Source organism: Crinia signifera, chromosome 6, assembly GCF_055691185.1.
Source record: "Crinia signifera chromosome 6, ASM5569118v1, whole genome shotgun sequence".
Taxonomy (NCBI): domain Eukaryota; kingdom Metazoa; phylum Chordata; class Amphibia; order Anura; family Myobatrachidae; genus Crinia; species Crinia signifera.
In genome coordinates, this window is record NC_139222.1 from 286856825 (window position 1) to 286882005 (window position 25181).

Consider the following 25181-nt stretch of genomic DNA (forward strand, 5'->3'; position numbering starts at 1 on the left):
TAACCCTAATCGTGTCAATATCTCTGTGAGAGATGTTCAAAATATCTGCTTAAAATTCCAGCGTTGCTCACATTTATTATATAAATTTAAAAAAAAAATGTGTCAAAAAAGATTATATTTCCTACTGTATATAAGGTGACAATACAGGTCACTATGATGACTAAAAACTAGACGTTATAACTAGTGCTATACTTTCCTATCGACTAATGCAACAATTTATATTATATAGAGCCCTTTCTCCATCATGACTCATGGCGCTTGACATATGACATACATCAATAATAATGCACATAATACAGAGGATTTGGGGAGTACAGCAATAGACAAGTCACACAGACCTAAAAAGAAACCCTTGAGTGAGTGCACTTAGCATAATGCAGGAGTGGGGCAGGTATTTTTGACCATGGGTTGTGTATTCCAACATAGCAAGGTACCAGGTGAGGCAGCCATCTTGGGCGTACTGCATGGATTACCCTGGGTGGAATAGGTTACCCCTAGAGGAAATTACCCAAAATTAAGTGATTTCTGTGATCCCAATAATACCCCATTTCCAATAGCAACCTGGATCAGACCCGGTAATTAGTCCCGGTTCAATGCTGGGTTGGACCTGGGTTTAAGACACATTTCCAGTGCTACCCGGTAAATTGCCGGATCAGCCCCGTTTACACTTAACCTGGGTAAAGCCTGTTTTTTCCTATAAATGACATAAGAAAACGCCTTTTTAAAGGGCTTTACTAAGGGGGAGGTCACAAAACAGGGCCACCATGACCCAAAAGGGGCCACTATTAAAGAAAACATAAAACCTTTCCTGATTAAAGAAGAGACCACAAATATTTATAAAAAAAAAATGTGTGCTTTTTAGTCCCAAATATTCAATCTGAAACGCCATAGGTGCCCCTAGACATGTAGAATGTGCACATAAACATGTACAAAATGCACATAACAATGCCACAGAAGCTCCAATCAGCTCTGCAATTCAAATATACCGGGTTGGGAGCATTTCCACTACCCCTCAACCCGGTAGCATCCCGGGTTTTACCAGTGGCGTAACTATAAAATTTGCTCCCCCAAGCCAAAAAAGTTTCCTTTTTCCCAAAAACACAACCCATTGCATTCTGGTGAAACAACCAGGGCTGTTTCTAGACAATACGGCTCCCAGTGTTAACAGTAAAAATGTGCCCCACATACAGATATTTTTAAAACAAAGAATGCGCACATTTCAAAAGGTTTGTGCGGCCTTGCTTCAAGGGGTAATGCCTAGGGGGCTAGGGGGCACAGGGCAGGGCTAGGGGGCACAGGGCAGGGAAGGCAGGGTTAGGGGGGCACAGCGAAGAGAAGGCAGGGCTAGGGGGCACAGGGCATGGAAGGCAGGGATAGGGGGCACAGAGCAAGCCAAGTCAGGGCTAGGAGGGCACAGCGAATGGAAGGCAGGGCTATGGGCCACAGGGCAAGGAATGCAGGGCTAGGGGGGCACAGAGAACAGAAGGCATGACTAGGGGGCACAGGGCAAGGAAGGCAGGGTTAGGGGGCACAGAGAGAAGACAGGGATAGGGGGCACATGGTATGGAAGGCAGGGCTAGGGGGCACAGGGCATGGAAGGCAGGGATAGGGGGCACAGGGCAAGGAAGTCAGGGCTAGGAGGGCACAGTGAATGGAAGGCAGGGCTATGGGCCACAGGGCAAGGAATGCAGGGCTAGGGGGGCACAGAGAACAGAAGGCATGACTGGGGGGCACATGGTATGGAAGGCAGGGCTAGAAGGGCACAGGGCAGGGAAGAACGCTGGAGTAAAGTAAGGCTGTAAGAAGGTATGGCATTGAAGTGCTAGTTCTTCAACAGCCACTTCAGCCAACTTACTTATGTCTCTTGTTGCCATGGGGCCGGGTTCCTCCTGCAGCAGAGATCATGAAGGAGCCTGCAGGCACACACGCTGACAGCTCCTCCCTGCTCCCAGTAGTGCTTTGCAGGAGGCGGGTCTCACACACACACACACACACACACACACACAGCAGCAGCACTGCCTTATGGAGAGGAAGCTGAGCTCTCTCCTCCTCTGCAATCTGCTGCTGTCTCTCCCCAGCGGTGTCTCTCACAGGGACAGATTCTCTAAGCTTCAAAAGTGATACAATGGAGAGTGATAAACAGCCAGCCAATCAGCTCCTGCCTGACATTTTTCAAACACAGTCTGTGACATGTCAGGTAGGAGCTGATTGGCTGGCTGTTTATCACTCTCCATTGTATCACTTTTGAAGCTTAGAGAATCTGGCCCAATATCTGTTGGGGCAGGGAATAATCGCTAGTAACACACAGCTCCCTGATGCTGCTGTGTGCACAGTGTGAGGAGCCTCAGGGAGCTGTGTGTTACTAGCGAGCTTCCTGCCTCCTCCTCCCCCGGGACATGACAGCCGGCACAATGGTATCAGCAGTAACACCCCCCCACCTGATTGCGGCCTACCACAGACCGCGCTGGCGCTTGCTCCTCCAAGCAGCCGCGGGGTCTGCCTCACGGCGGCTACGCCACTGGATTTTACCCTGGTAATTACCTGGGTTGGATTGCCAGGGTATCCAAACCGGGATATTTGACAAGAGAGCATTTCCAACAGCTGAAAACCCGGGTCGATGCTCATCCCCACGTAAAGTCTGCTAGTGGAAAAGGGGGTAAAGTCATGTCCGTGTATTTCTCATCCCATCCACAAGTGCACCAGGTGAGGCAGCCATGGCGGGCGCACTACAAAGGTGACAATGGGAGGTGAGCCATATAAGGTGCGGGCTGTGTGCTAGCGCAGAGGCTGCTGCTGCAGCTGCCTCTCTCCCCCGCACATCACATGGCACTGAGCAGCGTGTGCTGAGTGGGGGAGAGAGACTGTGCTGCTGCCGGTGCTCCCTATTCCCACTGCCCAGTCTCTGAAATCGGGGAGGGGGGCATGGGACCCGGGACTCTCAATCAGGCCCGTTTAAAAAGTATATGCCCCCCCCCCCCTCACGATGGCACTGGCAGCAGAACCCTTGTGGCACCATATAAATAACAACAATATATGATTACAATTCCCTGTTACCAGACTAAGGTGCGCTGTTTACCTGCGTGCGGTCTCGGCTAGTGACAGACCTATCCCGCAGGAGACCTGCATACAGACAGCTCGGGGCTCAGTAACCAGATGGGAAGAGGTATACCTGCGTGGGGTCTTGGCTAGTGACGGACCTATCCCGCAGGAGACCTGCATACAGACAGCTCGGGGCTCAGTAACCAGATGGGAAGAGGTATACCTGCGTGCGGTCTCGGCTAGTGACTGATCTATCCCGCAGGAGACCTGCATACAGACAGCTTGGGGCTCAGTAACCAGATGGGAAGAGGTATACCTGCGTGCGGTCTCGGCTAGTGACGGACCTATCCCGCAGGAGACCTGCATACAGACAGCTCGGGGATCAGTCACCTGACGGGAAGAGGTATACCTGCATGCGGTCTCGGCTAGTGACGGACCTATCCCGCAGGAGACCTGCATACAGACAGCTCGGGGCTCAGTCACCTGACGGGAAGAGGTATACCTGCGTGCGGTCTCGGCTAGTGACGGACCTATCCCGCAGGAGACCTGCATACAGACAGCTCGGGGATCAGTAACCTGACGGGAAGAGGTATACCTGCGTGCGGTCTCGGCTAGTGACGGACCTATCCCGCAGGAGACCTGCAAACAGGCAGCTCGGAGCTCAGTAACCTGACGGGAAGAGGTATACCTGCGTGCGGTCTCGGCTACTGACGGACCTATCCCGCAGGAGACCTGCATACAGACAGCTCAGGGCTCAGTAACCTGACGGGAAGAGGTATACCTGCGTACGGTCTCGGCTACTGACGGACCTATCCCGCAGGAGACCTGCATACAGACAGCTCGGGGCCCAGTAACCTGACGGGAAGAGGTATACCTGAGTGCGGTCTCGGCTAGTGACTGATCTATCCCGCAGGAGACCTGCATACAGACAGCTCGGGGATCAGTCACCTGACGGTAAGAGGTATACCTGCCTGCGGTCTCGGCTAGTGACGGACCTATCCCGCAGGAGACCGGCATACAGACAGCTCGGGGCTCAGTAACCTGACGGGAAGAGGTATACCTGCGTGCGGTCTCGGCTAGTGACGGACCTATCCCGCAGGAGACCAGCATACAGACAGCTTGGGGCTCAGTAACCTGACGGGAAGAGGTATACCTATCCCGCAGGAGACCTGCATACGGACAGCTCGGGGCTCAGTCACCTGACGGGAAGAGGTATACCTGCGTGCGGTCTCGGCTAGTGACTGATCTATTCCGCAGGAGACCAGCATACAGACAGCTCGGGGATCAGTCACCTGACGGTAAGAGGTATACCTGCCTGCGGTCTCGGCTAGTGACGGACCTATCCCGCAGGAGACCGGCATACAGACAGCTCGGGGCTCAGTAACCTGACGGGAAGAGGTATACCTGCGTGCGGTCTCGGCTAGTGACGGACCTATCCCGCAGGAGACCAGCATACAGACAGCTCGGGGCTCAGTAACCTGACGGGAAGAGGTATACCTGCGTGCGGTCTCGGCTAGTGACGGACCTATCCCGCAGGAGACCTGCATACAGACAGCTCGGGGCTCAGTCACCTGACGGGAAGAGTTATACCTGCGTGCGGTCTCGGCTAGTGACGGACCTATCCCGCAGGAGACCTGCATACAGATAGCTCGGGGCTCAGTAACCTGATGGGAAGAGGTATACCTGCGTGCGGTCTCGGCTAGTGACGGACCTATCCCGCAGGAGACCTGCATACAGACAGCTCGGGGCTCAGTAACCTGACGGGAAGAGGTATACCTGCGTGCGGTCTCGGCTAGTGACGGACCTATCCCGCAGGAGACCAGCATACAGACAGCTCGGGGCTCTGTAACCTGACGGGAAGAGGTATACCTGCGTGCTGTCTCGGCTAGTGACGGACCTATCCCGCAGGAGACCTGCATACAGACAGCTCGGGGCTCAGTAACCTGACGGGAAGAGGTATACCTGCGTGCGGTCTCGGCTAGTGACGGATCTATCCCGCAGGAGACCTGCATACAGACAGCTCGGGGATCAGTCACCTGACGGGAAGAGGTATACCTGCGTGCGGTCTCGGCTAGTGACGGACCTATCCCGCAGGAGACCTGCATACAGATAGCTCGGGGATCAGTAACCTTACGGGAAGAGGTATACCTGCGTGCGGTCTCGGCTAGTGACGGGCCTATCCCGCAGGAGACCTGCATACAGACAGCTCGGGGATCAGTCACCTGACGGGAAGAGGTATACCTGCGTGCGGTCTCACCTAGTGACGGACCTATCCCGCAGGAGACCGGCATACAGACAGCTCGGGGCTCTGTAACCTGACGGGAAGAGGTATACCTGCGTGCGGTGTCGGCTAGAGACGGACCTATCTCGCAGGAGACCTGCATACAGATAGCTCGGGGCTCAGTAACCTGACGGGAAGAGGTATACCTGCGTGCGGTGTCGGCTAGAGACGGACCTATCCCGCAGGAGACCTGCATACAGACAGCTCGGGGCTCAGTAACCAGATGGGAAGAGGTATACCTGCGTGCGGTCTCAGCTAGTGACGGACCTATCCCGCAGGAGACCAGCATACAGACAGCTCGGGGCTCAGTAACCTGACGGGAAGAGGTATACCTGCGTGCGGTCTCGGCTAGTGACGGGCCTATCCCGCAGGAGACCTGCATACAGACAGCTCGGGGATCAGTCACCTGACGGGAAGAGGTATACCTGCGTGCGGTCTCACCTAGTGACGGACCTATCCCGCAGGAGACCGGCATACAGACAGCTCGGGGCTCTGTAACCTGACGGGAAGAGGTATACCTGCGTGCGGTGTCGGCTAGAGACGGACCTATCCCGCAGGAGACCTGCATACAGATAGCTCGGGGCTCAGTAACCTGACGGGAAGAGGTATACCTGCGTGCGGTGTCGGCTAGAGACGGACCTATCCCGCAGGAGACCTGCATACAGACAGCTCGGGGCTCAGTAACCAGATGGGAAGAGGTATACCTGCGTGCGGTCTCGGCTAGTGACGGACCTATCCCGCAGGAGACCGGCATACAGACAGCTCGGGGCTCAGTAACCTGACGGGAAGAGGTATACCTGCGTGCGGTGTCGGCTAGAGACGGATCTATCCCACAGGAGGCCTGCATACAGACAGCTCGGGGATCAGTAACCTGACGGGAAGAGGTATACCTGCGTGTGGTCTCGGCTAGTGACGGACCTATCCCGCAGGAGACCTGCATACAGATAGCTCGGGGCTCAGTAACCTGATGGGAAAAGGTATACCTGCGTGAGGTCTCGGCTAGTGACGGATCTATCCCGCAGGAGACCTGCATACAGACAGCTTGGGGCTCAGTAACCTGACGGGAAGAGGTATACCTGCGTGCGGTGTCGGCTAGAGACGGACCTATCCCGCAGGAGACCTGCATACAGACAGCTCGGGGCTCAGTCACCTGACGGGAAGAGGCCTCTTGAGCTGGTAAAACACTTGAGTTGTTGGATCTGGCTGACGAATGTAAATACAGCGCCACTTAGTAATGTGTCAGTGATGGACGTCGTCATTAAAGTGAACGCATAATAAACCGCAGACTACAATGGTCTCATTCTTCCAACAAAGTTCACATATTGTATAACAATGACACAGATCAGCTGTATTCTGGTCATCTCCTTCTCCGCACACGGAGATCTATTTTGAGGGTACAAATCTGCTCCATGCAGTATATGGTGTAAAGTTTGCAGCCAATCCGTTTCTTGGTGGCATCTGTCTGTCCTGCCCACTATACAATGTTATTTATCTGATGTTGTGTCTGTCTCTCTTAGCTGATCAGAGACTGTAACGAGAGCGTCCAGCGGATGAAGGACACAGAGGAGCTGATCCTGCTAAACCAGAAGATTCAGTTTGAATGCAAGGTGAGTCCCCAAGGTGGTCCCTAGCCTGATGTTTCCTGGTCCTTGGTGCCACCACAGTGCTCCACAGCGCCACATGGTGGGGAAAACCGGGACATAAAAGGTTGAGGAGGTCAGTTCAAATATGAATAGAAATGATGTGGAGGAACCTGCTTGTAGCTACGTGTGAGGGTGTACCAGTGGGAGTGTAGGGTAGGTGTGAGGGTGTACCAGTGGGAGTAGGGTAGATGTGAGGGTGTATCGGTGGGAGTAGGGTAGGTGTGAGGGTGTACCAGTGGGAGTAGGGTAGATGTGAGGGTGTATCGGTGGGAGTAGGGTAGATGTGAGGGTGTACCAGTGGGAGTAGGGTAGGTGTGAGGGTGTGCCGGTGAGAGTAGGGTAGGTGTGAGGATGGGAATTGGGTGGGTGTCAGGGTGTACCGGTGGGGGTGGGGTAGGTGTGAGGGTGTACCGGTGGCAGTTGGGTGTGTGTGAGTGTGTATCGATGAGGGTGGGGTAGGTGTGAGGGTGTACTGGTGGCAGTTGGGTGGGTGTGAGTGTGTACCGATGGGGGTGGTGTAGGTGTGAGGGTGTACCAGTGAGAGTAGGGGAGCCAGTGTGTGGATGTGCAGAGTGCTGTGGTGGTGTGAGGATGGGAATTGGGTGGGTGTCAGGGTGTACCGGTGGGGGTGGGGTAGGTGTGAGGGTGTACCGGTGGCAGTTGGGTGTGTGTGAGTGTGTATCGATGAGGGTGGGGTAGGTGTGAGGGTGTACTGGTGGCAGTTGGGTGGGTGTGAGTGTGTACCGATGGGGGTGGTGTAGGTGTGAGGGTGTACCAGTGAGAGTAGGGGAGCCAGTGTGTGGATGTGCAGAGTGCTGTGGTGGACGAGTAGCTGACACGAGGTCCATTTTACTGCGACGCGGAGGAGGAGGAGTAGGAGCCAGAGGAGGAGTAGGAGCCAGAGGAGGAGTAGGAGCCAGAGGAGGAGTAGGAGCCAGAGGAGGAGTAGGAGCCAGAGGAGAAGTAGGAGCCAGAGGAGGAGTAGGAGCCAGAGGAGGAGTAGGAGCCAGAGGAGGAGTAGGAGCCAGAGGAGGAGTAGGAGCGGAGGAGGCGTAGAAGCGGAGGAGGAGTAGGAGCTGGGATAGATGAGAAGAGAACATTGTGTTATTAGAGGATTGATTTGATGAATGAAAGACACTGAGTTTTAGGTTTGGTACCTCTACCTGAGATCAGAGCTGGATCACATCTGCTCTAGATAGATCTCGGCACAGGTTGTTCTAACATTAGAACATTCTATAACATGGGTGTGGAAGTCGCTGGCATGTCAGCTATCCGTGTCATTGTATTTGGAGGCACGCTTATGATTACCAGTCCTGGAACGATCTGAAACATGATTTGTATAGCGCAAAGGTTTATATGTGATATGCGACATTATCCCCGACAAAACCACCTATCAGAAGAAGCGACACTGTGTGTCCACGAAGCGTTTATCCGCGGAATGTGATGACACGTCTCACAGAGAGGATGAGCGTCGGTTTTCTTGTCTCTTTCAGATCTTCCCCCTGATCTCACAGTCTCGCCGTCTCGTGAAACATGGAGAGGTCACATGTCTAGAGTTCAATTCTCTCAGCTTCAAGTGGAAGGTCACAAGTCGGCCTGTCTACCTGCATCTCTTCAATGACTGTCTGCTGCTGTCTCGTGTGAGAGAGTGAGTCTAAATCCGGGTCTGTCAGTCTGGGTTCCGCTTTATGTTCTCTTCAGCGGTTACTGTGTACATTATGGAGTGCTACTTGTGTGGTTCCTCAGAGCTTGTAGTAGTGAACATATAGGGGAAATCTCTTATATATTTAGCCAGATCTGTCACTCATCCCATGTGTATATAACGGAGCTGGATACACAAACCGCAAAAAGAAGGTGGAGCGCTATAAAACTGATCAATTGGATATTACAATAAATTTATTAAAAAAGATAATGATAATAATAATAGGTTTTAAAAAAAACAACAACAATGACAATTAATGTATGTATATATGGGGACAAGGAAGGTATACTTATGTATCTGAAATGCTGCTGAGATTGTCCAATATGGAGAGTGTGCTCCTGGATCCAATGGATGTAGGCCTTTGGAAGATAGAGGAAATATGGTGCCGTCCTGGAATGCAAATGATGTCGCTGGAGGAAGACCTTTGATAAAGTCGTAAGGCTACGACGAAACATGTTAGGCAGCACTTGCTAATTCCAACTTGGACTCTGAAGGATCTCTGAATACTGCCATTTCCACCTCCCGTTGGTCTTCGGATCCCTTATTTGCCTCCCCAATTTCGGATTGCATCCTTCCCTAGCATTGGGACCTTTTTACCAACTCCACTGTGGACCTACAAATTCCGCATAATCGTGAGGACATTTCCTGAAACCAGGAATTCGATCATCCTCCAGCGTGAGACCAACCACTGTGGATTACAACTATCGCACATGGGCCCTTATTCTGGTTGGTGCGGTCGAGCCGCATATGCGGCTCCGACCGCACCAGACGAATCCCCGCCCACCATACGGTTCGCCACGGCCGTCCGTACACGGACGGCTGGCGAACCGCACGAAAATGGTGGAGGCGTACGCCTCCACCATGCTGGGAGCTGCCCCCTGCATTCGATGGTCGACGACCATCGAAGGCAGGACCGCACGCCGCGGCAGCTCCCGCAAGCTGAGACCACACGGACAATCGTCCGTGTGGTAGCTTGTATGGGGGCTGAAAGCTGACATCCGGCGACGTCAGCTTTCCGCCCCCATGAGTGGCGTCATGCCCTCATTACCATGCGTACGCCCCGCGTTTGCATGGGAACGCCCATGAAACGCGGGGCGTACACATAGGGAAATGAGGGGATGAAGCCCCTCACGCCCCTATACGCCCCCTTTGCGGCGTCTAAATTTTTAACACGGAGAATTCCCCTGCACATGCGCAGAGTGACCTCTGCGCATGTGCAGAGAGAAAACATCGGCGGTACGGCCGCACGCGGGCCGTACCGAGCCGATTAGAATAAGGGCCATTGTGAGGACCCCACATCAATTTGGGTATAAGATCTTCCTCCAGCGACATCATTTGCATTCCAGGACGGCACCATATTTCCTCCATCTTCCAAAGGCCCATAGCCATTGGATCCAGGAGCACACTCTCCATATTGGACAATCCCAGCAGCATTTCAGAGACATAAGTATACCTTCCTTGTCCCCATATATACATACATTAATTGTCATTGTTGTTGTTTTTTTAAAACCTATTATTATTATTATCATTATCTTTTTTTAATAAATTTATTGTAATATCCAATTGATCGGTTTTATAGCGCTCCACCTTCTTTTTGCACTTTACCCCCTTACAGAGGGCTGACACCCCTCGAGTCGGAGCAGCTTGACAATACACCCCATGAGGCGCCTGTTCCTACTCTGAGTACCCCATCTCGAGTACACACACCCCCCCCCCCTTTTTTCTTGGATACACAAACCCCCAGGAAAAAGTGTTCTATGTGTAAAACGTTCTACACACCCCACCCCCTTGACATCACCTCCCCCCCGCCCAGCCAGCACTACAGTACACGCCCACCATCCACCATTACTCCTCAACGACCATCCACCATTACTCCTCAACGACCATCCACCATTACTCCTGCACCCCCCTCCCCCCCCCCTGCGATTTGTTGCACCCCCCACGACCCCCCCCTCCCGCGACTCACGGGCCCCCCCGCAACCCCCCCTCCCGCCAGCGATTCGCGGCCCCCCTGTGCCCCCTCCCGCGATTTGTGGACCCAAGCCCCCTCCTGCGTTTCGTGCCCCCCCCCTCCCGCTATTCACGGCACCCCCTGCGACCTCCCCTCCCGCGATTCGCTACGTCCCCCTCCCGCGATTTGCAAACCCCCGCCCCTGCAATTTGCGCCCCCCCCCGAGACCCCCCTCCCGTGATTCCCACCCCCTCCCGAGATTCTAGCCCCCCCTCCCCCGCGCGATTCGTGCCCCCCCCTGGAATTTGCGGACCCCCTCCCGCGATTCACGGCCTCCCCGCGCCCCCTCCTGCAATTTGCGGACCCCCTCCCGCGATTCACGGACCCCCACTGCACCTCCTGTGCCCCCCCTCCCGCGATTCGTGACCCCCCCTCCCCCGCGATTCACACCCCCTCTCCCGCGCCCCCTCCTGCGATTCGCGGACCCCCCCTCCTACGATTCACGCCCCCCTCCCACAATTCACGGTACCCCCCCTGCCACGATTTGCGGCCCCCCACAACCCCCCTCCCGCTATTCATGACCCCCCCTCCCGCGATTCGTGGACCCCTGCGCCCCCCCCCCCTCCCTTCATTCACACCACCCCCCGCTCCGCTGCCGCAATTCACGGACCCCAACAACCCCCCCTCCCGCAATTCACTGACCCCCACAACCCCCATCCTGCGATTCAAGGCCCCCGTGCCCCTCCCGGGATTTGCGGACCCCTGCCCCCTCCCGCTAATCACAGATCCCCGCACCCCCCCACCTCCCGCTATTTGCAGACCTCCCTGACCCCTTTCCGGCAATTCCCCCCCGACCCCCCCCAGCAGACCCCCGCGACCCCGCTCCTGCATTTCACATACCCCGGTGACAATGGGGGATCCTGTACCGCCACAAGCAGGTGCCGCCCCTATGTGGGAAATCCGGCCCTGGCTGCCGCACTGCAGGTTCCCCCACTGCCAGAAGTGTCCCCACGGTCCTCTGCACTAGCGCCACAACTTTTATCAATGTCTTCCCACATACCACTATTATACAGCCTCCTGCTCTCATGCACCCTCACTCCCTCCCAGTGGGAGGAGACGCTCACCCACTGCCGGGAACTGCATACCCCCTCTTTATAGTTGTCATTATGGGACCCAGCGGTGCTAGTGCTGTCTGTCTGTCTGTTGGCTAGAGTGTACATAATGAATTGTTACAGACTCCTCTGTTCATACATGACCACATAATCCCATGTCCTCGCTGTGCTCTAGGGGAGGACGCTTCGTGGTGTTTGATCACGCCTCTGAATTCCGGGTGGAACGATGTGAGATTAAGCTTCACTCCAACCAGAAGAACATTTTCCGCGTGTTCCTACATGACAGCGCATTGAGGGCCGCCCAGGACGTACGAGAGACGGAATACATGTTCCGGACAGAGACCCAGTGAGTGTTTGTTCTCTTACTTTATCTTTCCCCAAAGCTTAGTACATAGACCCCCAAGTCCACTGTTCTTCCTATCTGTGTGTCCCAGCCCTGCATGTTTTCTGGATCTCCTCATAGTAGCGAAGGTGGTTGTAGAGGACAGGCTGTACCAGCCATTTGTGCATGTGGAATCATTATTATATACGGTATACAGTAGCAGATTGTGGCCAGCAGTTAGATGATCCACTGTAAAAGATGGCGCCAATTAGGACTGGGCGTGCTTGTTGCCGTTACCCCCCTCCCTTGATTCCACAACCAATTACTGTCCTAGTGATCTACTGGTCTGACTGAGCAGTGATAGCGTGCATGCATAATTACTGCTGAGAAGAGGGATCCGAACAGATCCCGCTTCGCATCTCCCATAGGAAAGAGCAGGGAGCTAGTAACCGACATCTGAAGATGGCGGAGGGTCCACTCAGGCAAAATGTCAGTGTTTGCCGAATAGCGTCCCATTGTAATGAGTGGGCCCATCACATAATACGTGCAGAAACTAGTATGTGTAACAGCCCATAAGTGACATAACTGGAGGAACCTTCTCTGTCCCCAGGAGCCAGAAGCTGAGATGGATCTCTGCGCTATCGCCCCCTAAAGAGGAGATCGATGTCCTGCAGGATCAGGGTGAGTTGAGGATTGTTTTGTATCTCCAGCCTGGGGAACAGATGTTGCATTCCCCTCCTGTTGTACATCAGGATTGCAGGGACCCCAGTCCCAGATATTGAGTGGGGGTCCGCCCAAGATTGGTTTTGGTTCACTGCTGATTGCACAGACCGGCGGCCATGGGAAGCGCCGGTGGCATTTTGAAATTGGATGCTGGAAGCAAGCCAATTGGAGCTTGTGGACTAGCAACCAATCAGGAGCCATCACAGGAGGGGCCTTGCCTATTCCTTCAGTTCCATGCCCCACAATTTCTGATGGCAGCCCGGTTCCTGTTTGTTGCAGGAGTAAAAGGGTCTGCTGATTGTCCCCAACAATTCATATTAAAAACCCTACTCCTAAAACAAAGTAATGAATTAGTTAAATAAAAATGGTGCATTATTTCAGGGTTGCCTACCCTCCTGGAATGGCTGGGAGGGTCCTGAAAATCGGGTCCCCCTTCCGGTCCCCCGGAAAGGTGGGCAAAGCTCCCAGTTTCTGGGGGACCCCCGCTCCCCCCCCCCCCCCCCCCCTGATTGCGGCTAAAACTCCCCCGCCGCACCATTTAAATAACCCGATATGCTTATCTCCAATGAGGGGGCGGGGGCTAAAGTGTCATAATCGCGTCACGTTCAAGCCCCGCCCCCACAAACTCCTGCTGAATGTCTCCTCTCCGGGCTTCTCCCGGAGAGGAGATTTAAAAAGTTGGCAACCCTGCATTATTTATAAATGTATTATTGTACCTAGTCTAGGGCCTTATTTGGATGCATTCGCTCCCCTGCGCGGAGTGCGGTCTGAAGGGTATAACTGTAGTAGCAGGGTAACCCCTCATTGGGACACTGTATGCGGTGGCTGTAGTTAATGTTTTTTTTTCTTTTTTAATAAACTTTTTTATTGAGACATTGCTTTACATGTTAACAATATAACTTTACGGCTGTAGTTAATGTATCTGCAGCTGGCTGTCTGCTTGTCTATGTACAGGAGGCTCTGTCTGTCTTAAGGTGCGTACACACATGCAGATATTTCTGTCCAATCTATCTGGTGGGAACAAAAACCTGGAAATGTCTGGGAGCAAATGACAATCAAAAATCTCCTCCCAAATGCAGGAAAACAGAAAAAATATCTGCTTTGATAAATTTGTTATATCAGAATGATTTAAACAATTTGTCGGACTGATCACTGTCTGTTTTAAAGCGTTTGGGAACAATGTTTTGATTGTCATATGCTCCCATACATTTCCAGGTTTTTGTTCCCACCAGATAGATTGGACAGATACATCTGTACGTGTGTACGCAGCTTTACACAGGGCTGCAGGTGTAGGAAGGGACTCACAGCCCCACACAACCCTCTGCTGCTCCCTGTTTTCTCTACCTGGTACTGCACCCGGGTCTCTGCTATTTATTATTTATTTATTAACAGTTCCTTATAAAGCGCATCGATTCCAGCCTCTTGCGTACTCGGTCTGTGTGGATTTTTAAATTGACAGGGGAGAAATTTACTAAGATGGGATGTTGCTATGGGAAACCAATCCGATCCTATCTATTATCTTCTAGAAGGTATTAAATAAATAAATCCCATCTTAGTAAATTTCCCCCACATTGTCTAGGTCGACAGGGTCCAAATGTTGACTTGAAAAAGGTAGACATATGAAAAGATCGACACAAGTTTTTTTCCTTTATAATCACATATGTACATTGCAATAATTATGATTTGCAACAAAAATTACAATTCAAAAGGGATTGCAAACCGATATAGAGATGGAGCCGCCTGTCAGCCAGCCTGCAGGATCGCCAGATGTCCTGAGCTGGCGGACAGGAGCCCCACCTGACGGGGACGTGCCAGCATCTCACACGCAAGGCAGCGAGGAGTGGCTTCCCTGCCCGTCTCCGCTTCAGGGAGATGGGCAAGGAGTGGGGGCTGCAGGGAGGTGCAGGGGACCGGTGGCGGAGGGCTCTGAAGGAATGGGCCGCACGTAACTGTGCACTGGCGCGGGGCGGCGATTGGCGATTCTATTGCCAGGAGCAGCTACACTGAGCTATACTGAGGAAAGGTGGGCAACCCTCCCGGATACCGGTGGAACCTCCTGAATCTCTCTGGCCGCAGCGGTAAATTACCGCAATTCACAGATTTTTGGGGAGAGGTGAGGCTAAAGATGCAAATTGCAGCGGCAAATTGCGGGATTTGCAGTACTGGGGGCGGGGCTTGATGACGTCTACGCTGCTGACATTCTCCTCAGCAGCAGCAGTAGGCATCCCTGGGTTAGGAATGGGATAGCCATCTTTGCACCGTATATAAACACTTTGCACCGCACCTGCGTACTGTGATACTGTAAGAGACCTTGCTCATTGCCATGTTTCCCTACACAGGACTGCCACAGGTGCAATGCTTAAAGTCCTATAAATCACGTGAAAATGACGAACTGTCGCTGGAGAAGGCTGACATCCTGATGGTGAGGCAGAACAGCGATGACGGTAAGCATGCATCCAGGCCGCACGTTGTAGGTGCCGCGTCTGTGTTGTTTGCACCTGTTTCTGTGACCGTATAAGTTCTCCTGCTCACGATAAAAGCATTTGGAAACTATAAGTAATGGCTACTTACCCGCATCTCCTTGTGTTTGCAAAACACTTTCATAGAGATGGTTATCGTCTGTGTAGACATTTATCAGGGGCACCGACGCAGAATATTAGTATTAACAGTTTGTTATATGGTGCCAGCACATCCCATTGTGCTTTGCAGTTGGAAACATTAGTAATAAAACAAAACTGGGTAATAACAGACACACATAGAGGCAGGAGGAGCCTGCTCGCTTACACACTGTAGAGAAATAGGCATGATACCCAAGGATAGGCGTGATCTATTGCATAATGATCACCAGATTGCAGAGGATCCTGGTGGGATGTATGATACGTTGATCCAGAAATGTTTGCCGGGGGTCAGAAGGAAGGGACAGTGAGAGAGGCAATAACTGAGGATGTGTGTGGCCTGTACGGTGGGGATGTGATTGGACAGGAAAGGTTTATTAAGGTTAAGTGGCTGGTTCTGGAATTTGATCAGCTACCTGAAGAGGTGAGTTTTCAGGGAACGCTTGAAGGTTTGGAGACTAGAGGAGAGTCTTATTGTGCATGGGAGTGGATTCCACAGAGTGGGTGCAGCCCGAAGAAAGTCCTGAAATCGGGAATGGGAGCGAGTAATGAGTGTGGATGAGAGACGTAGATCAGAGCAGAGAGGTCAGGATGATGGGAGATACTATGAGATGTACAGGTGTGTCCTTGTACATCGTACAGCCCAAATGTGGCAAACATGACGCGGGTGTCCGTGGGCTGTGGCTGCACCCGTGATTTATAGGTATTTGTGGTGCCTACACTGCCATGTTTATATTGAAATATTTCATGATTGCAATCACCCGTGACCTGTTTGCGGGTAAGGAGAACGTGGGCATATGTGTAGATTGGTTAATAGCCTTATGTGCTTAAGGAGTCAAATGATTTTGTAAAGAACATGTAGGATTCAGGTAACCAATGGAAGGACTATGAGCGCGGATCTGCACCAGTGTTATGTGCTGTGTAAATGCAGGTAGGGACGCAGAGGTGTCATGCCAAATGATATTATATATACAAGCAGTTTACATGCAATTGATAGCATCTAGAATAAGGGAAGTTATACTATGCAGTGACATTTATGTACAGCACACACAATAAGATCAGTTGTACTGTGCAGGCATGTTTGTATACACAATAAGATCAGTGGTACTGTGCAGGCATGTTTGTATACACCATAAGAGCAGTGGTGCTGTGCAGGCATGTTTGTATACACCATAAGAGCAGTGGTGCTGTGCAGGCATGTTTTGTATACACAATAAGAGCAGTTCCGCTGTGCAGGCATGTTTGTATACACCATTAGAGCAGTGCCGCTGTGCAGGCATGTTTGTATACACAATAAGGGAAGTGGTGCTGTGCAGGCATGTTTGTATACACAATAAGGGAAGTGGTGCTGTGCAGGCATGTTTGTATACACAATAAGGGAAGTGGTGCTGTGCAGGAATGTTTGTATACACAATAAGAGCAGTGGTGCTGTGCAGGCATGTTTGTATACACAATAAGGGAAGTGCTGCTGTGCACGCATGTTTGTATACACAATAAGGGAAGTGGTGCTGTGCAGGCATGTTTGTATACACAATAAGGGAAGTGGTGCTGTGCACGCATGTTTGTATACACAATAAGGGAAGTGGTGCTGTGCAGGCATGTTTGTATACACAATAAGAGCAGTGGTGCTGTGCAGGCATGTTTGTATACACAATAAGGGAAGTGGTGCTGTGCAGGCATGTTTGTATACACAATAAGAGCAGTGGTACTGTGCAGGCATGTTTGTATACACAATAAGGGAAGTGGTGCTGTGCAGGCATGTTTGCATACAGAATAAAAGCAGCGGTGCTGTGCAGGCATGTTTGTATACACAATAAGAGCAGTGGTGCTGTGCAGCAATGTTTGTATACAGAATAAGAGAAGTGGTGCTGTGCACATGCCCATGTATAGAATAAGGGAAGTGGTACTGTGTATGTGTGTGCATCATACAGAATATGATTACATACAGTATTGAGAAGTAATCTCCTAGGAAATTAGAGATATTGTGAAGAACAAGCCCAAGGCATTGAGCCATGCTGCTGTTCCAGTTTCTACCAGTAGAGGGAGCCCTGTGCATGTACAATGAAGTGGGCTCTCGACACTCAGACACAGTGTAGAATGAAATTGCCAAAATGTTCCTGTGCCAGAATCTCTCCCGTTTCCATATGAACCATGTTTCCTAAATAAGAGCCGGGCAGGAAAATCCATTTGCGTTTAATATTGTAATTGTGACCAATCAATTTATGTTAAAACTATGGCTACATGGGTGTTGTCCTGTACCCAGGATCCTTTGCTGAAATCGCACCAGGGGGTCATAGTGTAGCGGCACCTCCATTTTTGTTTTATAACAGGGTTGCCTACCCTCCCGAAATGGCCGGGAGTCTCCCGAAAATCGGGTCCCCATCCCGGCCCCCCTGGAAGGGTGGGCAACCCTCCCAGATTCAGGGGGGACCCCCACTGCGCCCCCGATCGTGGCATTTAAATGCCGCAATCCGCGGGTCTCAGAGGAGGGGGCGGAGCTAAAATGGAAAAATCACGTCATTTAAGCCCCGCCCCCTCCATGGAGATACGCAAATTCACCTATTTAACATCATGGGGGGCGGGGCGTAGTGACGTCCCGCTCAAGCCCCGCCCCGAGCAGCTGCTGAAACTCTCCTCTCCGGGCTTCTCCCGGAGAGGAGAATATTAAAGTCGGCAACCCTGATTTATAACCTGGACGGTTATATTCCAAACTGTAACCTGGTGTGAGTAAATGGGGTGTAAATCCCCCACTGGACAAGACCAGATCAAGGGCCAGATGTATCATGCTTCAAAAAAGTGATAAAATGGAGAGTGATAAACAGCCAGTCAATTAGCTTCTACCTGGCATACTACAGGCTGGGTTTGAAAAAAATGGCAGTTAGGAGACGATTGGCTGGCTGTTTATCGCTTTCCATTTTAACACTTTTTGAAGCTTGATGCTCTAAGACTGGGGTAGCCAACCATAGTCCTCGAGAGCTACCAACAGTGCATGTTTTGCAGGTCTCCTCACAGAACCACAAGTGAGCTAATTAGCTCCATCTGTGTATCTTTTAAAATGTGTCAGTGATTAATGAGTGCAGCTGTGCAGCAGCTAGGTTGTCTGGAAAATGTGAACTGTTGGTAGCTCTCGTAGGCTAGGGTTGGCTACCACTGCTCTAAGAGATATGAGCCTGCTACTGGAAATGATCAATGGCCAGTGGCAGGGATGCCGGATGACTCCCCGACAGTCGGGATTCTGGCGGTCATTAGCCCAACAGTCGCAATCCTAAATTACACAGGATATTTTCCCTCGTGGGAGTCCACAACCCAGTGACAGTCTTTATCTAGAGCATGGGTCCTCAAACTACAAATCCCAGCATGCCTTGCCACAGTTTTCCTATAAGGGAGTGTTAAAACTGTGGCAAGGCATGCTGGGAATTGTAGTTTCACAACATCTGGAGGGCCGCAGTTTGAGGACCCATGATCTAGAGGACTGAAACCCCCCAGATAAAATCCGCCACCTCCTCAGCGTTAGTGAAGCCAGTGACTTCCGATTGGAAGTCCAACCTGCCAGTCACCTGCATGACAGGCAGTCCCATTGGGAGGTGTTCCCACCCTCGGGGGCTGCCAGTCCAGGCTGTGATCATCAGGGAGCTGGGTTCCTGTAAGAAGCCACCCCCTGCCTTATCGTGCAGCCGTAGCCAGCTTCTATGGTCTGCAGCTGACGCAGCCCATAGAAGCCAGGCTGTTGCACATGCGTATTACCGCCGCTGGTACTGTGAATGTGTCGGGCATGGTGGCAGCCCTGGTGCCTGGGAACCTGACAGCAGGAACCAGCAGAAATCCAATAGGGACCGGTGGCGTTGCAGCCCACCTACTACCCACAGGTAGGAGCCACCGCTGTCGATTTGTAAGAAGTGGAGGAGGTGTGGCTAGTGACATGTAGGTGTGGTCAGAGATGTGTGGGCGTGTACATCCCACTTCATTATCAGTCCCATGTAAAAGTAGAAAAATTGCATCACTGTGTAATAACATATTAACATGCAAAGAAATGTACTAAGCTTTAAAATAGATAGTGGAGAGAGATAAAAAAGCAACCAATCTGATCCTAACAGCAATGTTAGTTTGTACTTTATCTCTCTCCACTTTATCGCTGTTTTGAAGCTTAATACATCTGGCCCTGAATGTTACATGAATGCACATCTTCTAAGCTAATTTTTCACATCTCCTTCCAGGATGGCTTCACGGCTTACGGCTCTCCGATCTGCAGCTGGGGTGGTTTCCGGTGTCTAACGTCCAGCAGATCAGCCGAAACGCCTGCATCCGGAACCTGCAGGAAGAGAAAAGGCTACGGAGCGCCCGGGCTAAGCTCCACCCCAAATAACTGCAAGCTCCTCGTGGGCGGGTACTGCCTGATCCGCTCAGTCTCTGCTGCCTGGTGCTTACCTGCTCCTGTCCCTGATTGGTTATCTATTATGGTTTACACCCACCAGCTTCTCCGCTCTCTCGCCTCTGGTGACTATTTAAGGAAAGGTGGAAGTAATTTAAGTGACTCGATGTCTCTCTGTAAATGCATCTGATTCATAAACGTGTCCTGAGCGCTGGTGATTTCTCTCTCACAGATAGATGTATTTATATTTTTAATAAAAGAACAAATTTTCTAGACCCCTTACTCACTGCGGAGGCCGGATCCACACATAAAACATGTGCTTCACGGAGAACCCGCCGGCGGTTACTTACAATTTACTGACACGTTGTTCTATATTCCCTCTCCGCCGGAAGCGTCAGTGCATCTAGAAGAAGAGGGAAGCGGTGAAGGGGTTATAAGCAGGTTTGGTTCCAGGGTGGGGTATAATAACATACAAAGAGGTCAAATTACGGAGAGAGAGATCAAGTAAAAACCAACCAGCTCCCAACTGTCATTTTTCAAACACAGCCTGCAACATGAGCACTAGGAGCTGATTGGCTGGTACTCTATCTCTGTTCACTTTGTCTGTCCAAGCTCTGAGATATCTCACCCAGAATACGGAACATTTTTACCGACACGAACTTCACTTCTGTGGTGGAGAATCAGGCCCATAGGCCACTCTGATAAATGACAGAAGCTGATTTGGGGTAACTGCTCCACTTTATCTCTCTCCGAGACTGGATACGCCTACCCTAGGGTGAGATCTTTGAGCTAGAATTGGACGCTGATACTGAACGAGACAAAGTAAGTAAGAAACAAAGACGATGCTGTAGAACATTCTAGATAAATGAGACTACATTCCCGGTGTCACACATGTGGCTGGCACGATGCTGGACAGTTAGGAGCTTACAAGGGGGCGGTTGGACCCTGCGACAATCAGTGTCTGACTATTGATCCTTTCACATGAGAGACTTATGAGTGTAGGCACTAAGCCTTGGTGAGAGATAATTATATGGAGATCAAGTATCGGCCAATTCGGCGGTCGCGTTAGACGCTGTGTGATAAATAGCTGCTGGCTGGTTGGTTGGAGCTTTATCTCTCTCCAATCCTTAGTTCCTACACACAAGGCGACCCCCGACGATGCCAATATTGAGGGCAGTGGTTTTTTTTGGGCAGGGGCGGATTGGTAAAGAGATCTGGCCCGGGAACAATCTGTAACCAGCCCGGGGGGTGTTTCGGGGGTGCTCGTGATAACGATACTGCCGGTGGGCGCTACTCACCGATGCCGACTCCTGCCACACAGGGTCTCCCGGGCAGCTCCAGGTCCTCGCTGATGCATGAGTCAGGTGACGTCATCCTATGCGGCCGCAGCATAGCCACATAGGATGACGCCAGCACCGGCCCTGATAGCAGGGTCGGCAGCCCGGCCAGGTGGCAATCTGGACCGGCCCACAGGGAGTATGGCCCGGTTTCCCGGCGGGCCATTCCGCCCCTGGGTTTTGGCATTGGCAGGTGCATACATGCTTACTGATGCCGGCTCCGAAGTGTGCAGCGGTGGGGGAAGCGAAGGCCGAGCTGCCGTTGCGGTATGGCCAATCGCCCCCATGCAGAGGATACTGAGGGAGAGAATCTATCACAAATATTGAACATCTTGTATTCCCGTGACGTAGCACTTAGGTGACGTGGAGAATAAGAATATTTCTGCTTCGATTCCACAACTCTGCAACAGAGACGGACTAATCGGGGCTGGTGCGGACGTCACAGACCCTCCCCGATCACGCCTGCATTTCTTCTGACACTCCCACAAAATGGGCGGTTACCACCTCCCAAACGGCAGCTTCCTGTCAGTCAAATTGTGATCAAAGCTGAATTAGGCCCATGGGACGGCGCTGAGCAAGTGACACCATAAATCGGTCGCATACGGATCCCTGTGCTGTGTACACGTTACTGGTGTATATATAATAATGGGAAGTTCTACAGCACTTACAGGGCAGAGACTCCGTTACGTCATGTATTATTGTGGGTGGTTCCAAAACGCATGAGATGTACCAAGCCCTGGAGTGGAGAAAGATAAAGGAACAATGATTCAGCCTCTAACTGCCACTTTATAGTCCTGAGAAATGACAGGAGCTTTTATTGGCTGGTCATTTGGGGTCTGTGTACTACTAAGCCTCAGAGATCTATAACATGGAGAGAGATAAAAGTGGGAGAGATAAAGTGGACTGACATAAAATGCCAACCAATCAGCTCCTAACTGTCATGTAACAGGCTGTGTTTGAAAAATAACAGGCGCTGATTGATTGGTAGTTTATCTCTCTCAGACTTGGTACATCTGCCCCTATAGAGAGGGAAACAAGAGTGAGAGTGACAGGGGGCAGCTAACGGGTAACCAGTGACATACAGATGTGGCCACATGCACCCTCTCTGTGCCGCGTAGTACATGACGCATGGCATGACTCAGACGTTCTGCTGCGGCCTCTCCTATCTTCTGAACCGCGTCTTATGATGTCATAGTGACATCACGTACAGTGGCTGCGGCACCTGGGTTTCATATTTTTACCACAAAGGAAAAATAAAGATCCAAGCAAGATGAAACGCGGCACAATGCGTGGATCATTCATTATAGACTTGTGTCGCTTTATCCAGGCTAGCATCAGCTCACCACTACGTGCCTGTAACCAACCCCGCCAGTGTCTTACAGAGACGTACACCTCTAGCATCAGCTCACCACTACGTGCCTGTAACCAACCCCGCCAGTGTCTTACAGAGACGTACACCTCTAGCATCAGCTCACCACTACGTGCCTGTAACCAACCCCGCCAGTGTCTTACAGAGACGTACACCTCTAGCATCAGATCACCACTACGTGCCTGTAACCAACCCCGCCAGTGTCTTACAGAGACGTACACCTCTAGCATCAGCTCACCACTACGTGCCTGTAACCAACCCCGCCAGTGTCTTACAGAGACGTACACCTCTAGCATCAGCTCACCACTACGTGCCTGTAACCAACCCCGCCAGTGTCTCACAGAGACGTACACCTCTAGCATCAGCTCACCACTACGTGCCTGTAACCAACCCCCCCAGTGTCTCACAGAGACGTACACCTCTAGCATCAGCTCACCACTACGTGCCTGTAACCAACCCCGCCAGTGTCTTACAGAGACGTACACCTCTAGCATCAGCTCACCACTACGTGCCTGTAACCAACCCCGCCAGTGTCTTACAGAGACGTACACCTCTAGCATCAGCTCACCACTACGTGCCTGTAACCAACCCCGCCAGTGTCTTACAGAGACGTACACCTCTAGCATCAGCTCACCACTACGTGCCTGTAACCAACCCCGCCAGTGTCTTACAGAGACGTACACCTCTAGCATCAGCTCACCACTACGTGCCTGTAACCAACCCCGCCAGTGTCTTACAGAGACGTACACCTCTAGCATCAGCTCACCACTACGTGCCTGTAACCAACCCCCCAGTGTCTTACAGAGACGTACACCTCTAGCATCAGCTTACCACTACGTGCCTGTAACCAACCCCGCCAGTGTCTTACAGAGACGTACACCTCTAGCATCAGCTTACCACTACGTGCCTGTAACCAACCCCGCCAGTGTCTTACAGAGACGTACACCTCTAGCATCAGCTCACCACTACGTGTCTGTAACCAACCCCGCCAGTGTCTTACAGAGACGTACACCTCTAGCATCAGCTCACCACTACGTGCCTGTAACCAACCCCGCCAGTGTCTTACAGAGACGTACACCTCTAGCATCAGCTCACCACTACGTGCCTGTAACCAACCCCGCCAGTGTCTTACAGAGACGTACACCTCTAGCATCAGCTCACCACTACGTGCCTGTAACCAACCCCGCCAGTGTCTTACAGAGACGTACACCTCTAGCATCAGCTCACCACTACGTGCCTGTAACCAACCCCGCCAGTGTCTTACAGAGACGTACACCTCTAGCATCAGCTCACCACTACGTGCCTCTAACCAACCCCGCCAGTGTCTTACAGAGACGTACACCTCTAGCATCAGCTCACCACTACGTGCCTGTAACCAACCCCGCCAGTGTCTTACAGAGACGTACACCTCTAGCATCAGCTTACCACTACGTGCCTGTAACCAACCCCGCCAGTGTCTTACAGAGACCTACACCTCTAGCATCAGCTCACCACTACGTGCCTGTAACCAACCCCGCCAGTGTCTTACAGAGACGTACACCTCTAGCATCAGCTCACCACTACGTGCCTGTAACCAACCCCGCCAGTGTCTTACAGAGACGTACACCTCTAGCATCAGCTCACCACTACGTGCCTGTAACCAACCCCGCCAGTGTCTTACAGAGACGTACACCTCTAGCATCAGCTCACCACTACGTGCCTGTAACCAACCCCGCCAGTGTCTTACAGAGACGTACACCTCTAGCATCAGCTCACCACTACGTGCCTGTAACCAACCCCGCCAGTGTCTTACAGAGACGTACACCTCTAGCATCAGCTCACCACTACGTGCCTGTAACCAACCCCGCCAGTGTCTTACAGAGACGTACACCTCTAGCATCAGCTCACCACTACGTGCCTGTAACCAACCCCGCCAGTGTCTTACAGAGACGTACACCTCTAGCATCAGCTCACCACTACGTGCCTGTAACCAACCCCGCCAGTGTCTTACAGAGACGTACACCTCCAGCATCAGCTCACCACTACGTGCCTGTAACCAACCCCGCCAGTGTCTTACAGAGACGTACACCTCTAGCATCAGCTCACCACTACGTGCCTGTAACCAACCCCGCCAGTGTCTTACAGAGACGTACACCTCTAGCATCAGCTCACCACTACGTGCCTGTAACCAACCCCGCCAGTGTCTTACAGAGACGTACACCTCTAGCATCAGCTCACCACTACGTGCCTGTAACCAACCCCGCCAGTGTCTTACAGAGACGTACACCTCTAGCATCAGCTTACCACTACGTGCCTGTAACCAACCCCGCCAGTGTCTTACAGAGACGTACACCTCTAGCATCAGCTCACCACTACGTGCCTGTAACCAACCCCGCCAGTGTCTTACAGAGACGTACACCTCTAGCATCAGCTCACCACTACGTGCCTGTAACCAACCCCGCCAGTGTCTTACAGAGACGTACACCTCTAGCATCAGCTCACCACTACGTGCCTCTAACCAACCCCGCCAGTGTCTTACAGAGACGTACACCTCTAGCATCAGCTCACCACTACGTGCCTGTAACCAACCCCGCCAGTGTCTTACAGAGACCTACACCTCTAGCATCAGCTCACCACTACGTGCTTGTAACCAACCCCGCCAGTGTCTTACAGAGACCTACACCTCTAGCATCAGCTCACCACTACGTGCCTGTAACCAACCCCGCCAGTGTCTTACAG

The 25181-nt window shown here is 52.0% G+C and overlaps 1 protein-coding gene across 3 annotated transcripts in view; it reads left to right on the plus strand.

Annotated features, from left to right (window-relative positions):
- LOC146009461 (uncharacterized) overlaps nt 1-20032 on the plus strand; it is a 50804-nt gene extending 30772 nt beyond the window's left edge. For all 3 annotated transcript variants that reach the window (XM_083149868.1, XM_083149869.1, XM_083149867.1), the window contains exons 10-15: nt 6838-6927; nt 8457-8611; nt 11904-12074; nt 12661-12731; nt 15113-15217; nt 19603-20032. In XM_083149868.1, coding sequence (XP_083005994.1) covers nt 6838-6927; nt 8457-8611; nt 11904-12074; nt 12661-12731; nt 15113-15217; nt 19603-19751 — 741 coding nt within the window. In that variant the 3' untranslated portion in view covers nt 19752-20032. The remainder of the gene's footprint in view (nt 1-6837; nt 6928-8456; nt 8612-11903; nt 12075-12660; nt 12732-15112; nt 15218-19602) is intronic.
- Nucleotides 20033-25181: the final 5149 nt, after the last annotated feature.